The sequence below is a fragment of the Centrocercus urophasianus genome, unplaced genomic scaffold, assembly GCF_019232065.1.
Source record: "Centrocercus urophasianus isolate 14NV4802_14NV808 unplaced genomic scaffold, USGS_Curo_1.0 seq_22, whole genome shotgun sequence".
Lineage (NCBI taxonomy): Eukaryota > Metazoa > Chordata > Aves > Galliformes > Phasianidae > Centrocercus > Centrocercus urophasianus.
In genome coordinates this window covers 2,190,354-2,208,199 of record NW_024884778.1, presented here as the reverse complement: position 1 = coordinate 2,208,199, position 17,846 = coordinate 2,190,354, and the positions used below count along the sequence as shown (strand labels likewise).

The following is a 17,846-nucleotide window of genomic DNA, read 5'->3' as shown; positions in this document are numbered from 1 at the left end:
TCTCCTCTCTTTTTATCTCATTTTCCATGTGCTGAAGCTTGGCAAGCTGCATTTCAGGACTGAACTCAAAATTTAATAGATTATATACTAGAAAACATGAGAGCTGCTCCAAAAGTAATGCCTCTTGTTTTATTATGTTGCTCCATGACATCAGAGGCAGATGTTGCTGGTATAGCAGCAGAGGTTGAACCTTTCCATCAGTATTCCGTTACATTTTATTGCCATGTGGCAGATGGCAGCAGAGGGGCAGTCTGACAGAACGGTGTGTATGAAGCAAAGGTCTGTGAAGTGCAGAAAAAATGACACTCATTGACATTCCTTAATGCTTGCTGAACATTTATGGAGACAAACAGAGGATGTGACCACAGTGAAGGGTGGGTGGTGTGTTTGAACAGTGGTGACAGCGACAGTGGTCACCTCTGCTGGTGCAGATTTTGATAAGTGCGTGCAAGCTCATGTTCATCATGAGCAAAAAATACATAGCTAGAGGCAGTGATTGTCTTGAAGAAAAAAAAAAAAGTGAGATGTTGCTCTATCAAGTAGTCTTATTGTGCTCTTTGTAGCTGTTGTATTTTCCATGAAAAGAAATAGGAGGCATTTCTTTTGGAGCAATTTAAACACATACAGTCTTGGAGAGGCAGATCTATCTATTTCTCAGAATACCCACCACTTTATTTGTCTATCTGCCATATTTTTCCCACAGCAGAATTACTTCAAAATGTATTAAATCAGTTGATTTAAATCTAATAAGAAAAGGGCTTTTTTTTTCCTATTGTTGAAGTAAAAGATTCTTCTGAGTACTGGTGCCAGAAAAAACTATTTGAACGTTAGAACACCAATTTTGATAGATTTTGTCTGCTTGCCAGGTGCAGAGGGAGAAATCAAATGAGGCTCATTAGCAGTCAGGACCACCTGGCCAGTATGGCAATGCAGAGGGTTGCAAGCTGCTCACCAGCACAGGGCTGGAGAGCTCTCAGCCTGCAGCAGGGACCAATCCTGTGCTCAGGTGGAGAGGGGATGTGTGCCCAAATGGCACAAACCTTCCTCCCTCTGGAGAAGCCCAGGAAGCTTTCACGTGGAGAAATAAGGGCAGTGTGGAAACGGAAGGCTAAAGAAAAGCTGCAGAGAGGAAGAGGCTAAATTTTCTGTATTTCCCCACAGAGCATCACAGATATATGCTTTCCAGCACACGATTGATCATGGAGTCAAAATTAGTCTTGAGAGGGTCTTTCTCGCTTATGCTGCCTTGGGGCTTTGTGAAGTGTGGTGTTCCAAACCACCTATGCAATCACTAACAGCTCTCATCAGTTTTATTGGGAGGATTCACAAGGCTAGGGCTAGAAAGAGAAAAAAACAATAAAATTACTATTATTTATCATGGCATAAAGGAGCATTATTTCCTTACAGTTTAGTGCAAGCTGAAGCTGGGCAAAGGGAACAGAAAGACGCACATCAGCTCTCCTTTACTGAATCTGTTCACTGCTGTCCATTGCTCTGCCTCTAACCATCTCCGTGCAGTAGAAGTAACACTTGTCTTCAATTTTTTAATAGAATAGGAAACTACACGCAGCACCCCTGTGTGGAGAGCAAAAGACCAGCAGTGAAGGGAGAATTTCAACTTTGCTGTTACAGTGGCTATTTTGCCAGCTAGAATCTAAGCATTAGTGGAGCTGAGGGTGCAAATGAGCCAATGTTTGTTCCATTAAGATGGAGCAGAGAATTAATCGAGGCTCTTTTTGGTGCACTCAACTGTAATTTTTCATCTGTTTCTCACCTGTGGCCCAGCTGAGGCTCTGCTGAGCACTAGTATCCATTTTTTTCCCATGCAAAGGTAGTAAGTGCTGAACGCATTTAACGCATGAACTGAATTTGTCTAAGCTGACTCGTGAAAAAGCAAAGCAATAGTCTTGAATGTCCATTTTGTTATTTTTTTTCCTTTAATGTTCTTTTCAGTCTTAGGTTATTTATCTCTGATGTGCACAAAGACATGGATTGTGAATGACAAAATGGAACACCTGCACTAAACTACCAAACGAAGTGCCATTTGCACTTCACTCCATTTTCTGACTACACAAAAAAATCACCTTAAAATCTCTACTTTTCTAGAGAGAATTAAGTCAGGTAAAGATTTAGATGGGGGTTTCAGCCAAGAAGAGGCAGCCAGTTCACCTACTTTCTGGGAATGTGAAGAGCTGTTGCCTTTATTGCTCCTCCTGTAGCTGTGCTTAACACCAGAAGGAAGACATGGGGAAGGGTGGGCAGTCATGGCAAAACTTGCCAGAGCTGCTGAAAAAGTTTTGGCCTCATCTCGGCACCATTTTTAGGCAGTGGAAGCTGACTGAAGGTAAGAACAATCTTGAAACATCAGGAAATAACAGAAAGGTTTGGAGGTGGCAAACAATATAACTGCCCTCTCTCATGGGGGTTTTTGCCACTGTAAGTTGTGCAGCTGTCCTTTTTTTTTTTTAATACTTCTCCAGTAGCAGAAAAACAGCATGACATCATCCTTACAAGTAAATTTATTGCAAATTATACTATAGGAACAAAGCTGCTCTGTGTAAATCCCATCCATCACATCACAGTTCAGTGTCCAGAAAGCAGAAATGTTTATAGGCTGATGAGGTATGTGTATTGAGATATGGAGCAAGAGGCAAGAAATACTTTCTTGGCCTCTCCACCAAGAGCCATTAGACAAATGAAAGTCTCCTCAGCATAAACAGCAACATATTTGACCTCACCCATGGACCTATGCAGCCACATACTTGGAGCACCATTGGGGAAATCAGGCTCAAATCAGTGCACATTGGGTTTCTTACAATCCTGGCAGAAGGAGAACAGCAAGTTAAGAGTTTTGAATTTCCTAAGGAAAGCATGCAGCTAATTAAAAAAAATTAATATATTGCTCCAACAACATGTTTACCGAACAAATGCACAATTAGTAAATCAGTAGTGTTGCAGCTACAGTCTGAATGGAACAGCATTTTGCCAATTAGTTGATGAGGCATAATAATGTCAAATACTTGATGCTACTAGCTTCTTTAATTAATTTTTTGAACAGGGTACTCATGTATCAAATACATCTGTGGCTTCAGCCTTAGAAACCTGAAAATGTGCAAACATGACTTCGGTTCACTTAAAATGCACTGTAATAGAATGCAGCCCTTGTTGCACATGTTGAATGGCTGAGTAGCTGCATGTGAGAGGAGCTGGGAGGAAAGCTTTATTCTTGGAGTAGAGGAGACCCCCAGCAGTGGTGGCTGTTGCAGCCCTGGTGTTTTTTGTCCTCCAGTTCCCACAGTGGCACCAACAAACATCAGCGGAGGAGGAGGGAGCCGCTCTGAGCTGGTCATCACATGGGAGGTAATTGGTAACTCAATTAACCTAAGCTATCTGATGGGGGATTGTATGGGCACAATCACAGCACTACTGAAATTCAGAGCCTTTCAGCTATTGGCTTGGGCTGAGCCTGAGATTCATCCTGCATATGGAGAGGAAACAGTCTGTAAGATACACAGCAAGTTTTCTGTGTTATAGTGAACCATTTATAAAAATAAACAGCTTAAGAAGCATGTTATAAAGATGTTTAGAAGTCTGTATAACCCTCTTATCTCCATTGTACAGGAGGTGCTTAACACACTAATCTGCTTGGCCATTTTCTGCATTAACGTTTTTCATACTTTTGTTTACATGTTTTTCATTCTGGAGCACTGTGCTGACAAGGCATATCCTATTATGTGTTAAAGGAGATGAACCCTTTAATTCTCCAGCACTCCAGCAAGAGGAGAGAATACACAATTTCAGAACTGTTAGCCCCATCCTACAAGTTGCAGTGAGGGAGTGGGGTGCAGAAAGAAGGACGGTGCTCTCCTTCTCCAGCATGATAAATTGGCCAACAACCAACATACAACCTCGGTGTTTTTCATTACTTTAATGAATTACTTTAAGTTGTGTGTCTCGAGCTGCACGTGGTCTTCAATTAATTCTCAACTGGGGCCATGGCTTCAAAACTATCACGTTCCCTTCGTAAGTCATGGAAAATGTGTATTCACTGAAAAAAAAAAAAAAGGTCATTTTCCTTGACTTCATTATTTTTCAAAAGAAAGGCCAACCTTGTGTCCATAGTTTACAGGAAAGGAAAAGAAATTAATTAATCCTAAAAGTGATGTGTTTTTCATCAGCTGAGTGATCTATCTGTGTTGTCCTGTATGCTGATAACTTTCCCATTTAACCAATGTGAGAAGAAGGGAAGAGACAGAGGAAAAAAATGAAATCCAAAATCTCCACAAGATAAATAACAGTGCCATGCTTTCCCCTTTCCATTCTCCAAGCAGCGAAACTTGGCTTTTACTGAACTGAGTTTTCCTCCATGTGCATCATTCTCTGTTGTGTTTCATCTTCTCCTCCACCAGTCTATTCTTTGGGAGCAGAATGTGAAAATTGAAAAACAGCCTGAGAGATCTCAATCAAATTATCCTGTTGGACTCCGTGGCGTGCCCTGAAAAATAGTGGGAAAAAAATATTAATTAATAAGCAAACAACACTGAATATGACTCTCTGGCTTTCTCTGATGAGCTCACTAAACATTCTGATTAAATCTGAGGTCACAGGAGCCTCAAAAACAAAATAACTGCTCTAGAAAGTAGCTTGAGCTCTTATCAATCCCCACTGCACCCTCAGCCCTCGCGTTTAACTCTCTTGGGTCTGGATAGGAAGTAGAAGGGGGCAGATTGATGAATTAATGCCTGTAAAACAATTAAGAGACGACAACATTTGTTAAGCATGTCAGATCAGGGTTTTATAATCTGACGATCTTACTATCACACTAAAAGTAATTTATGAAGAAAGAAATAAATTCAGTGCTCTGAAATCGACTGATGTTTCCCCGATTTTTCCATCCCACCTTCTCACACCAGTAGCACTCCTGGTGGAGGAGCCAGAACCCACCTCAGGGGCAGCAGTTCTGCCCTTTGTACCATTTTTCATGACTGTTTTTCTGGGCACCTTGCTTTGATGAAAACATCCAAATTAAATTGAATTTTGCTGGCAAAACTTCCTTTCTCCATGTACTGCTGTTCTTTTCTTGTTTTACAAATGTTCTCTTGCTTTGAAAAGCCAGCATAGAAGTACTTCTTTTTCTCAAGAAAATAGAAGTGTTCATTCTGGATACAGTCTTGATGGAATTGCCTGTTAGGTGTGAGTCATTAATACATATCTTGACATGAGATTTTATTAATAGAAACATTAATTTTGTCATGTTAGCTTGCAATAACATTTCTGTTCTAAACAAACTTAAATAAGAAAACCTGCATGCACTCCAAACTCTCCCTTGTTCTAAGAAAATATATGTACTCTACACATGCGCAAGCAATTACACAGCTGACATGTGCCTCTACATACGTTTGCTCCTTTCCCATCTCTTTCCTTCTTTTAAAATCATTTAAAGTTAGGTTCCTACGCCCCTTGGGGAAAGAATTTCAGCTATAAACTGTGCTGAGTGAATTGCTTTTAATTGTGAAAACTTCATGCCTGAAAGAGAATAACTTTAATGGAGCTGATCAGATCTTTTGTTTCTAAATTGATTGCCTCAATAGATTTATTATTTTGATTTTTATTTCAATATTACATTGACTGATGGAGCAAACATTATTATCTTCTCTAAGGCACAGTCAACTGAATCAATACTCCTAAAATATTCTGAGAAAATGAAGATTCAATTAAAACAGTGTATACTTGCAAATGCTTATTGACTGACTGCCCTGTCACTACAGCCAGTGCCAGAAGAACTACAAAATGGAGAAGGTTTTGGCTATATTGTTATGTTTCGTCCTCTTGGCTCAACAACGTGGACAAAAGCAGCCATGGCTCCCATAGAAGCAAGTAAATATGTTTATAGGAATGAAAGCATTCCACCTCTGTCTCCTTTTGAAGTGAAAGTTGGCGTCTACAACAATGAAGGAGAAGGGACCCTGAGCTCCGTATCCATTGTCTACTCTGGAGAAGATGGTAAAGTGTGTTACTCTTATTAGTAGTGGTTGTGTACAGCCTGTAGGTCCCAGGTGTGATAATGCAGGTCTCTATAGGGGCGGTAAGAAATCTGTTCAGAGCTGCTCATGGCAGACTCTCAGGAGACACGGGACAGAGGATGGGAATTTGGAGGGAACAAAGGCAAGGAAAAGATTTTCAGAGTTACTTTAAGTAGATGGCATGTTTCAGTACACTTGTCTCAAGAGCTCCCACCAAGCAGGACGAGAAAAAGCAGGAGACTTTTCAGAATATTTTATCTATAGAGAGCCCAGACCACTCAGTACATATGATCTCTAAAAATCTGTCCCAGATTAAAGGTTATGACTAATTTTGGAAAATTACAGTTTTGCTACTGTTCTACAATAAACGGGCAGCAAAACTAAAGATTCACCCCAGGTTTCCCAATCCTCTCCGTGCTGCTTCCACCAAAAAAGTCTTGACTTTTTCTTGAATCTCTCTAATTTTCTGATGCAACGCCCTTTTGATGCTACAAATGTTCCACTTGCTGCCTTTTCTCTCATGATCCAGAGCCACAGATAGCACCAGGAGGCACTTCAGCACTGAGCATTTCGGCAGCAGAGGTGGAGGTCTCCTGGCAGCCCATTGCATGGAACAGGCACACAGGCAGGGTGCTGGGCTACGAGGTGAGGTGGTAGCAGCTGCTGCTGTTGTTGTTGTTGTTGTTGTTGTTGTTGTTGTTGTTGTTGTTGTTGTTGGGGTGGGATGGGGGTTGGGGCTGGGATTGGGCACTTTGCAGATATCCCTTCCCCAGCCACATTGGTATTCTGGTTCTTCTTCCCTTGCTGCCAAGTCAGCAGATAATGCAGCTCTTCACCTGACTCTCATTAACAGCATTTCACCTGAGATAATCACAAGCATTTACAGACCAGGACTGCAGTTCTCACCCAGCCCTTTTGTAATGTAAATTAAAACCTCAAGATTAATCATTTGTGATGGCCACTGTACAAGGACTTGTGCTGGGTTCTTGATTCCACAAAACAAGGTTGATCCTCCCTCCTCTTACACAGCTTTAGTACTGCCTGAGCATGATGGGGGAAGCTGATATTTAGCAGACATGCACATGACCTCCATCATTCCTCGCAGAAGAGAATGCACGTTAATACTAACCAAAGCTTCTGCTGCAGTGTGTTTGAAGGGCTTTGAGCTTCTTGCTCCTGTTTACAACGAGCAGCAATGCCCAAACTTTCCAAATCAAATATTCATTAAAAACAAAGAATGTCTAATGGCTGTTACAGACAGAAAATTAGACAGGATACAAAATAATTAAAATCCTCTTAGATGATGTAGATAAGTGTTTCTTTGTATCTTTTAAAAAAAATTTTCTTTAATCTGTTCAAACTTTAAAACCAAAAAGCTTTTAAAATATCTTATGTTATCAGGGTTTTCCTTTTGGACTTCTATAAGGATTTCATTTGCTTTCTTAATTTGTATTCTGTTTCTAAAATTTTATTTCTTCTCAATAAATATTCATGCTTGTTTTTTTTTCCTGCTAGTTTTGTATATGAAAAATCCAGTACTCCTTGAAATCTTCACTGGCAGCTTGTCTACTTGCCAGCCAAACCCGTACTTGATTTAAAACAATGAAATGCCTTGTCTTTGTTTTGGCTTTTCAGGTTTTATATTGGACAGGTGATCCCAAGGAAAGCACAGCTGGTAAAGTCAGAGTCAATGGGAACATAACAGCCCAAAATATCACAGGCCTAAAAGCTAACACAGTGTATTTTGCAACAGTTCGGGCTTACAACACAGCAGGGATGGGGCCCTCCAGCGCCCCGGTAAATGTCACCACTAAAAAGTCACGTGAGTATTCAATTTCTTACAACAAATGTTGCAGGCTCCCAGGTGGGATAGTGACATTTTCAGCTTACCATGACCCAGCTTGCTAAATGTTGCAGTACCAAGGAAAATGGGATCCCAAATTTCTACATAAAATTAAGCAGTGAAGTCTGTGACTGAGAAACTTTTCTGTCTCTTGGTTCCTAATTTTGTGGTGAACGTTGAGTTAGTTTGTTCAGATTCTGGTATGCAAGATGGTAATGTAGTGTTTAGATTGGTGTTCAGTGCTGTCTCAGTGGAAGCTACAGTTCCCAGAGACTGAAATCAGCCCTGAGGTTATTTCTTTTACCCTATCCTGCTTATGTGTTCAGGTAATTCTCTACACTTGCAAAACTAGATAACACGGGTGTTTTTGTTCCTACAGCAGTAGCAACAATTGGGAAGGATCTTCTTTTCAAATGCAACAGTGTGCCACTTGCTTTCAGGAAATTTCAAAAGAGATTCAAAGTCCATTAAGGAAAGATGTTCCACAGGTCAAACTGTAGATTTGGGTATGGGATTGTGGCTTCTATTTTTTTTTTTTTTTTAAATTTTTCTTTTAAGGAAACTATTAAATTCTCCAGATATTTCTGGGGTCCTCTAAATTGTGCCATGCAGAGGGGAACGTATGTGACACATTCACTTAAATACTATTTAATCAGTAGCTGCTTAAATTCCCTGTAATTTTAGAAGCAAAAACATATGCTTTTCTACTTGTGAGAATAAAAGCTACGTGAAATGTAGGCTTTCATGAGGCCATCCTCTGAGATAATACAGGAGTGCTGTTCTGCAGGATAGAACCTGTAAAGGAAATGCTCACTAACAGCAAAATAGTCATAAAACAGGAAATCTTGCTAATCTACATGCCCTACTTTTTTTATACTTTCAGTGGACTATGTTTTCCCAATTTATCAGCACTTTTGCACAAAAAAGGAATCTTCTGTCTCTCCTCATTTGTCCTCTTATCCATGTATTACTCTAGGTTATTACTTTAAAGTGCTGGACAGGAGCTAACTACTTAGATGAGTTCATGATAAAATTTAATGTAGATAGCATAAGCCAAAATAAAGCCAAAGAAAATATTTTGTAAAATTCCAAGGAAGGCTTTTCTGACAGACAATGTAAAATGGACTCATCTCTGGAAATGATTCTCTGTATTTGTATGTATGCTTGTATGAAAGAAAAGATAAAGACACATCAGTCAAGAAGCAAAACAAAAACGGGACAAATTTGATTTTGATCTACACTGATTTCATCTTCTCTCAAACTCAGGATGGTGCTAATAGTTCATTTAAAAATTAAAGTCAAAACAACCTATTTAATACTTAAAAACATATATTAAAATTTTGATTTCATTTTCTGAAAGATGCAGGCTTTTTCAATATGAGAAGAGACAGTGCATCAAGAGCATGTAAACGATACACATCTACATCAGGAGCTTTGGCTTCAAGCAAATAGCTCTGTCTTCACACTCATTGCCAAAGATTCCTAGTGTTCTATACGTGGCATTATTGAATAGACTAAGCAAAACTTGGAAGTACAATGGGCCTTTAGCCAAATAGGTGCACTTCTGATTGGAACATCTAAGATCAGTTCAATGTCTAAGTTGATCTCATGGTGTAAGTTTACTGCTTAGGAAAGTAGAAATGATGAATATGCTCTCCAAGGAAGAGTTAGAAGGCTCACCTCTTCTGCTTATTTTATTTACATGTCATCATGGTTATAACATATATGTATGACATGGTTATATATATTTCACTGCTTTTTAATTACTAATGCATATTTCAACAGAGTTACATATTAGAAATACTTTGCAAGTATAAACTTCAACTCAAAAAACCTGCAAGGGTTTCCTAAAACATAAGTAACTTCATTAGCTTGATTTACTTAAGATTATCGAATGTTCTTGATAAAGTTGGTAAGAAGTTAGTTGTGGAAAGGACTGGACATCTTAAATCTAAGGAGCTGTTCACAGTGTTCTTGTTTATGCGTATCACTGTGGGTTTGGGAAAGGGCTATCCATTACTGCCTATTCTCGTCCTTGACTGTAGATGTAAACCGGATAATTCAGCTTAGGAAGTCACCCAATGGTGTTTTTTCCAACCTAAAGCTTGGGAATTTAGATGGTTTTAAGTGTTATGTTAAAAGATTTTGAGTAAGATGATATTCACCCATATTTGAGGGCATCAGTTTTCAAAGTACCCAATCAATTAAAAATTTGACATCCTTTATATCTTATGCATGTTTTATGTCCAAATTCCTTACCTAAAACATTTTATGAAAGCAGCAAAGAAGTTTCAAACAAATTTAAGTAGATTTGTGGTTTTATGCATGTGAATGCGCTCAAAATAAAAGGAATCTTTATCCAGTATGGACTTACTGTTCATGGAAGGACATTTGCTTAGATTCACCTGAGTGACCCAGTAACACCTCCTTTTCCAGACAGTGAGGTGGATTAAACTTTCCCACAGTCCAGAAGTAGATAGATACATAACAACAGATGGCATTGATTCATTTTCTCTGTGTGGGAAATAAACAGATGATGGAGTATTACCAAGTCTGCAGTACCTTCTGAGTTATGCATGCTAACCATCAGTATGTAGGAATTGTAGGGAGTGAAGAAGAATCCCAGAAGTTTAACATTTTAAAGTCAGGCCTGGGACCCTTACAAACCAGAAGCCCGTTCTCCAGATCTCTCCTCTCTGTTCTCAATTATTTTCAAATCCTTACTTCCTCTGACACCCCTGGCACTCTCCTCCCAGGCCGGATTTGGGGAGCACACCATGGAGATGGAGATGATGTAAATCTGAGAAAGCCAGTTCAAAGGCACAGTTTCAACTTCACACGTTCACACAGGATTCGATTTCTGTCACTCGTAGGCAAATTTTCAAAGTCCTGGCATTTAGGCATGAAAAACCTTTGAAAATCTACCCTCGGCCTATTATACAGAGAATTTATAAAATCTGCAACGTTTCATGATGGATCACATGGAGACTTTAATGTGTAACTCTTTGTAGCCTATTCTCATGGCCGATGAAAATCGAGCCTTTTGTATTCTGCTCCTAGTTTCAACTTTTTTTCTGAAATCCATACAGCAAAACATTCTGTAGTCCATTTAAAGATAGATAGGAACAACATAATACTTAAATAAAATCTATCAAATGTAACTTGAACTGTCAGGCACTGTCAGGCTTTGCCTAATTTCCAAAATGAACACACAGTAAGTGGTTCTGTGCTATGAATAGATCTGTATTCTGACTAATATGAGAGCAATGATGAATTGGAAAATATTTTTCACTCTTTCAGACTTGAATCACCCATGCATTTGCTACTTCCATGTCAGAGTCTCATTCAATTACACTATGCAAATTAATATGAAGTTGTATCTCGCGTTTATGTAATATAAAGTTGTATCTTGTGATTATCATCCTCTTTTCTTTTCTTTTCTTTTCTTTTCTTTTCTTTTCTTTTCTTTTCCTTTCTTTCTTTTTCTTTTCTTTAAAGCTCCCAGTCAACCTCCAGCAAATATTGCATGGAAACTGACAAATTCCAAAATCTGCTTGAATTGGGAACACGTGAAAACAATGGAGAATGAATCAGAGGTGCTAGGATACAAAGTAAGTCATTGCTTTATCTTGTTAATCATACGTGTTGTTTTTAGTAGAGGTGAAAAAAGTGAGTTGTTGGAATGTGACTATTTGTTATGTGAACGTGAAAAGGTGAATTTTATGGAGTCACTGGGATGGTTGGCTGACATTTATATGATGCATGGAAGAATATCTCATTTGGACTTGGACGTCTTTATTCCAACACGAAAGTTTTTTCCCATTACTGGGCTCCTCTTCTTCTTTTTCCCTTGTAATGTTACTTGTATAATGTTCTTGCATTGAAGGAGTTTCACACGCCTGTAAGAAATAGAGAACAGCCTCTTAAAAATTAAAGAGATGTTATAAAATATGTTTAAAAGTCCTTACTCTGACAATTCATAATCATAACTTTGAAAATAGAATGGAAGGCACTCACATAAAGATCAGTGTGGGTGAAGTAAAAAACAGTTCTATAAATCTGCTTTTTAAGGACAGGAACGTTTAGTTTAAAGTTTGTTTGCAGTGTCTCTAACCCCCCAAAGACTTTCTGAAAGACCCGAAAAGTGATCAGAATGGCTGTGGAGAGCACTTAAATGGGGAAAGGTTGTCAGGATCAAATTCCTTGTGTTGCTCAGCATTTAAGTGTCTGTGAAGGAGGGAGGGAGGAAAAGGACAGAAAAAATATTCTACCTTGTAATTATTCTTGATACCACATCCTCTTACAGCCTAGTCAGTGTGCTTGAATAGTTCCACATACTGGGGAAGACAATAAAATCAGACTTTTAAGCTCTTTTCCCTTGTGTCTAACATATCTGCTTCTCAGTTATAACTGCCTGTTATATTTTGTTGTGGAGAGAAGTGCTTTAAGTTCTCAACACAGTATTTTCCATACAATCTCCATTAACTCTATTTCTCCTTCTGCTTTGCTCTTCAATTGCTCTTTTCATCATAACTGTGTAAAAAGTTTGTCAAGAGTGCTAATGAAGAAGAAAGGCTTTCTAGAAAGCCCAGTTTGTAGGATCTCCATCTCCCCAAGGCATGTGGGCTCAGGGCTGCTCCACACCTTGTCCCAGAGATAAATTAGTGCAGGCAGGCACTGGGTCCATCATTTTTAATTGCACAAATGCGCTTTCTAAGTGGAAACCCAGATGCTACTGTCTAAACTTCTGTCCTTTCATTCCTCAGCTGTATAAAGAACAACATAAAACTTGAAGTAATCGAGTAACCTCTGTTCCCTAATCCTTTTTTGTTTAGATTTTGTACAGACAAAACAGACACAGCAAAGCTCATATACTGGAGACAAACAACACTTCAGCTGAACTCCTGGTGCCATTTGAAGAAGGTTATCTCATAGAAATAAGAACCATCAGTGATGGTGGGGATGGCAGCAGCAGCGAAGAAATTAGGATCCCAAAAATATCAAGTACATGAGATTGTATTTCCTTTCTCTGAATATCAGTGTGTAGTAAGAAATCTGTGTGTCTCTAAAAAGGATTAACAGAGTTTTTGCTACCATTGTTGACCTCCCTTTGTACTACTGGGCGAACGTAGATTAGTCTCCAGTTTTCCCATGTTCAGTAGTAGAGAAACTGCTTCACAACACCTAGATGTGACCTTACCTGTAATGCTTTTCAGAGACGTAAGCTTTCTTACTGAACTCAACTCTGCAGCTTTTGTATACATTGCAGGATTTAATCTGATCTGGAGCTGCTGCATACATCGAGGTAGATCTCCTCAGCTGCACTCCACAGCTAGCTCAGGTGCCCAGGCTCTGCTCTTATTATTCATGCAGAATGGAACCCTGAGTTAGAATTTACCAACCCAAACCCTCCTGCAAGCAGATATCTATGTGGAGGCATGGGAAGGCCATTCAAAACTCCCTAGAATTGCAGCTACAACTTGAAAGTGAATAAGAAGAAGCCATCTTTTGGATATTTTATTTTGCAGATATTTTTAAAAAGAAGATTGTTAGGCTAGACTGCATAGGAAAATGTTTTTGGATAGAAATTTCCTTATTTTTATGCTTATATCTTTATAGGTTTAAGCTCCGGAGGAATAAAATTGTCTCCAAGAGAACTGCATGTGTTGACATCTGGGATCCAACTCTTGAGTTTTGTTCTTATATACTCTTTTCCTTCATGACTGAAGCAATGGACTCTAAAAATCGAACTACCTGTAGATTCTGTCTTAATACTTTATCACAACCAAAATTTCCTGTAAAGAAAAATAGTGGGGATGGGGGGGAGACAGAGATTGTACACATATAAGGAAATGTAAATATTAATAATGCATTAATTTAAAAATATAAGCTTTGAAAATTGTAGATACATAGGTACCAAATGTAACTTGAAATTGTGAAAAGAGTGATCTCAATTTTTTTTTTACTAATTCTTACTGAAACTCCAACTTAATGGTATGGTAAATGTGGAAGATTTGCACCAGGAGGAAACTGAGAAGAGACTTGAAATTGCTTGTGATGTGGATATTAATTATCTCACGTTCTTCAATGTAACCTCTAAACAAAAGCCACCAAAAACATTTCAAATAAATAACAGTTAGTTGTTTACTTTCGGTATTACAGGAACCACTATAGAATGCATTTTATGAAGTATATTTGTAGGGGAACTGTTAGTTCAGGGCTTCGACTGGTAATTGAACACCTGGTGAAGGGGTGTGCCTGGCCTAGACAACATAGGCAAATTGTTTGCACCTGTACTCCCCGCTTAACAAGCAGGGGTAGAGGCCCCCTGGGCTCAGATAAGGGCCACTGCTGGAAGGAGAGCATCTCTTGGACTTAGGCTGCTTCCTGAGGAGATGTGCTGCCTACACAGGGATCCCTTTCACCAACTGGGTGAGTGCAGTTCTTTTTTTCTGTATGTGGCTGTTGGCTTACCTTTGGCTGGTGTTTCTAAGACCCTGTCAAAAGCAATTTTGCTTCTTTATGAGCAGAACAGTGCTTTATTGTTTTCTTCTGAAAAGATACGCCGTGTTAAAAGGAGGTATATGGATCAACCCCGAACCTTTGAATTTAAGAGAGTTTCAATGGTACCAGCAAGCCTTGAATCAGGTTTGGACAAGGCAGAACCTTTTATGATTTGAGATACACACTTTAAAAGGTTGTTTGATGCAAGGGCTGTTCTGATCAACAACTTTTTTTAAGGGGAGATTAAAACATATCTGTCTTCTATCATGTTTAGTTATTCTTCAGCTGGTATTGTTCTTCGCCGTAGGTTGAAAGTGTAGATTCATCTCTGGTATGGGTGTGAAAGTAAATGAGAAGAACACTGATTTTCATCATCTTGAAATATAAATAAAAGCATCTAATTAAGCCCTTCAATCTATTGAGTTATTAGAATGTCAAATTAAACACCAGAGTGAGCATGACTTTCAAGTGAATAGATAGAGCTCAAAACATGAAGTCACATTGCTGTCAGCTTTAACAACATCCTGTAAAAGTGATGTTATCTCACATCACTACTAGGGGACTTCTCATCCTTCCCACTACATTCTGAAGTCTATTTTCATTACTGACAAATGTGTTGTCTCATCTTTGTAACCATTTGCAACAACAAACTAATCCAATTCCTTCCCTACCCCAATACTTCTGAAAAAAAAGAAGGGCTCAAAGGGAGATGGCAGTGTGTATGCACATGAATGAGCAGAAGAATATGCTTTAACCTGTGCATGATAATCTTCTAAAAAGCTTGATAAAAGATTTGGTATGGAGGCTAAGATGGAAGCAAGAGTCTTAATCATGGAATAGCTTAAGTTAGAAGGGATCTTAAGCATCCCCCAGTTCCAAGCTGTTGCTGTGGGGTGGCTGCCCCCCTCAGCTCAGGCTGCCTTGGGTCTCGTCCATGGTCTTGGGCTCCTCCAGAGATGGGATGCCAGCAGATCTGAGTGAAACACTTCTTCCTAGCATCTAACCTAGACCTCCCCTCTTTTAGTTTAAAGCCATTCCCCCAAAGCTGATTGCTATCAGACCGTGTAATGAGTTGCTCTGCTCCTGTTTACAAGCTTCCCTCAAGTACGGAAAGGTCTCAGTGAGGTCTCCCTGGAGCCTTTTCTCTAAGCTAAACAAGCCCAACTCCCTCAGCCTTTCTTCAAAGATATTGCCCTTAAAATATGAAGTTGTATGGGAAGTTACCAACATTTTGATGCCTGGCATTACTGATGTGCTGAGAGAACTCCACATGCTCTGACAAAGTAAAACCATAAATAATAAACACGCAGCAAAAGCATGCATTATGAAACGATGTTCAGTTTTGATTTAAGTACTCCAGAGGATGAAAAGGATGTTAAATCCTTAGGACAAGGTATTTCACTAGGAATTGCACTTTCTGTTAAATATTTGCTTTTTCTGTTGATGCTATCAAAGCCAGGAGAGTGTATTTCATGTTCTTGTAGCTACAGAATTGAGTGTAGAAGCGTGGGCTTTTCTTCTTTGTGGATAAACAAATTTTATTTGCATCTGGTGATATTCAATTATCCTCATACTGAATTTAACGTAGTGTTTCAAAAAGATGACCACTGCAGTGGAGCTCTGACAGAGCTTTTTGCATCATTCCATCCCAGCAGGTTTCTAGCAGCAGCTTGTTGCTACCGTTGCAGCTTGCCTGCATGCAGATTTTCTATCATCCAATAAGCAAGGGCTATTTTTTTTTTTCAGTAAATGTAACTTAAACTCTTATATTTTATAACATGAATGTGATTCTTTCCCTAAGCTTAAACAAAAAAGATTTTTTTTCATTCGAGGAAGGAAATACTTTCTGCAGAGCAGTTGTGTAGAACTATATAGGAGGACTGATAGATGATTAATTACAGGGAGGTTCTAAAAATATAATGCTGCTTTTAGAAGCCTGTCCTCTGAGATTTCTACAAAGATACTAATTGCAGGAGTTACTAGGAAGAGGTTTAACACAGCTTTCAGTAGAAGAGTGTAGAATGAAGTGGATATGGTATTTAGAAATCTTGTTAATACCCTAACAAAGATTGTTTTTCTTTGCAGTGAAGCTAAACAAGGAAACATTTCCTTAAGATTTGTTTTCATTTCTGCATGCATTACTGATTTTCCTTGCAAGGTGTTTTTCTCTCTCTAAAAGGTAATTTTCAAATCAGGCTCTTTCCCTGTGTTTGACCTCATAATTTCTAGGTTTGTCTTATTCTGTTATTTCCGTGGGAGAATCCCCTTTTTAAATCAAGGGAAAACCCTAGGATCTGAAAGATTGCTGACTTGAATAAAGCTGTTCTTTTGCTGGGCTTTCTTAGAGCTGGAACATAAGTGGATTACCAAGTAACTATTCCACCTAGCAACTTCCAGTTGAGGAATATGCACATGTATTTACACAGGAAGGACCCTTGAAAAATCAAGGCAGTAATCAGTGATTGTTACAGCTTCTGTTTCCTAGCTCTTCCATGAGCCACCATATGCACAGTGCCTATCATAGGACTCTGCTCCACTGTTGTGGCCAAGTGCTCCCCTCTCTGCCTGGGGGAATCAGGTATTTGGCATCGTAACTACTAAAACCAAGCAAGACACGCAGCTCTAGCAAATAATCTTTTCATTCTTTCCCTTAAGAGATGTTTACTTCAGCAAACAGAACTTAAATTGATCTAATTCACTATTTTGTTCTGCTGCTGTGCTTCCTAAAGTAGATTTACCTAGCGTTGAGAAACTCAAACAAGAGAAGAATGCCTTAAAACACAGCTTCTGAGCAGTTTTAAAAAGAACGCCATTAAATAATAATATGACCCCCCTACTCTCTCTTAATGAATGAAGTTTGTTAAATTGTGGAGGCCCATGTTCTCTTCTTCCCTATCATTGTTTTTTGTTTCACTAAAATAAGTGTCTAAATGAAACTAGACTCAATCTACAGAATGATGTTGAAAAAGCCAGGTAGCCAGCTTAAATGATTTCATCTTATATCTTTATAAAATGTTATTAAGACATCTGGTGCTGAAATAGAAAGAGTTTGGTTGACTGGAGGAGGGAGAAAAAAAACTTGCAAAAATAGTTTTGTTACTCGCAGTTGTAGAAAACATTTGAAAATAAGAATACGCACTCCCTAAAACTAGAAGTCAAGAGGAAGATGACAGAGAAAGGAAAGACAAAAACAACCCCACTTATTTGCCCCATACTGGAAATGCTGAGTGCTGTCCTCCCAGATTTCAGAGCATAGGATCAAATCCAAGACAAGACTGAGATTTCCAACAGCAGGAAAAGTAAGATCTATTATATTTTGATGACATAAGCAAAGTAGCAAAAAACTAAAACCAGTCACAGTCAGAGATTTTCGTTTTAAATTTAATACATCAACAAAACATTTGTCCCTGGGGGGGAAAAAAAAAAGCAATTTTGAGTCTATCCAAATGTTTCAGTTGGTTCCAAATGCAATGTTT

General features: G+C 38.8%; 1 protein-coding gene across 1 annotated transcript in view; it reads left to right on the top strand.

Annotated features, from left to right (window-relative positions):
* Nucleotides 1–13,709, top strand: part of CNTN6 (contactin 6) — a 72,195-nt gene extending 58,486 nt beyond the window's left edge. The window contains exons 14-20 of the mRNA XM_042823486.1: nt 3,290–3,360; nt 5,769–6,003; nt 6,553–6,668; nt 7,659–7,845; nt 11,365–11,477; nt 12,702–12,870; nt 13,486–13,709. Of these exons, the coding sequence (XP_042679420.1) occupies nt 3,290–3,360; nt 5,769–6,003; nt 6,553–6,668; nt 7,659–7,845; nt 11,365–11,477; nt 12,702–12,870; nt 13,486–13,589 (995 nt within the window). The 3' untranslated portion in view covers nt 13,590–13,709. The remainder of the gene's footprint in view (nt 1–3,289; nt 3,361–5,768; nt 6,004–6,552; nt 6,669–7,658; nt 7,846–11,364; nt 11,478–12,701; nt 12,871–13,485) is intronic.
* Nucleotides 13,710–17,846: the final 4,137 nt, after the last annotated feature.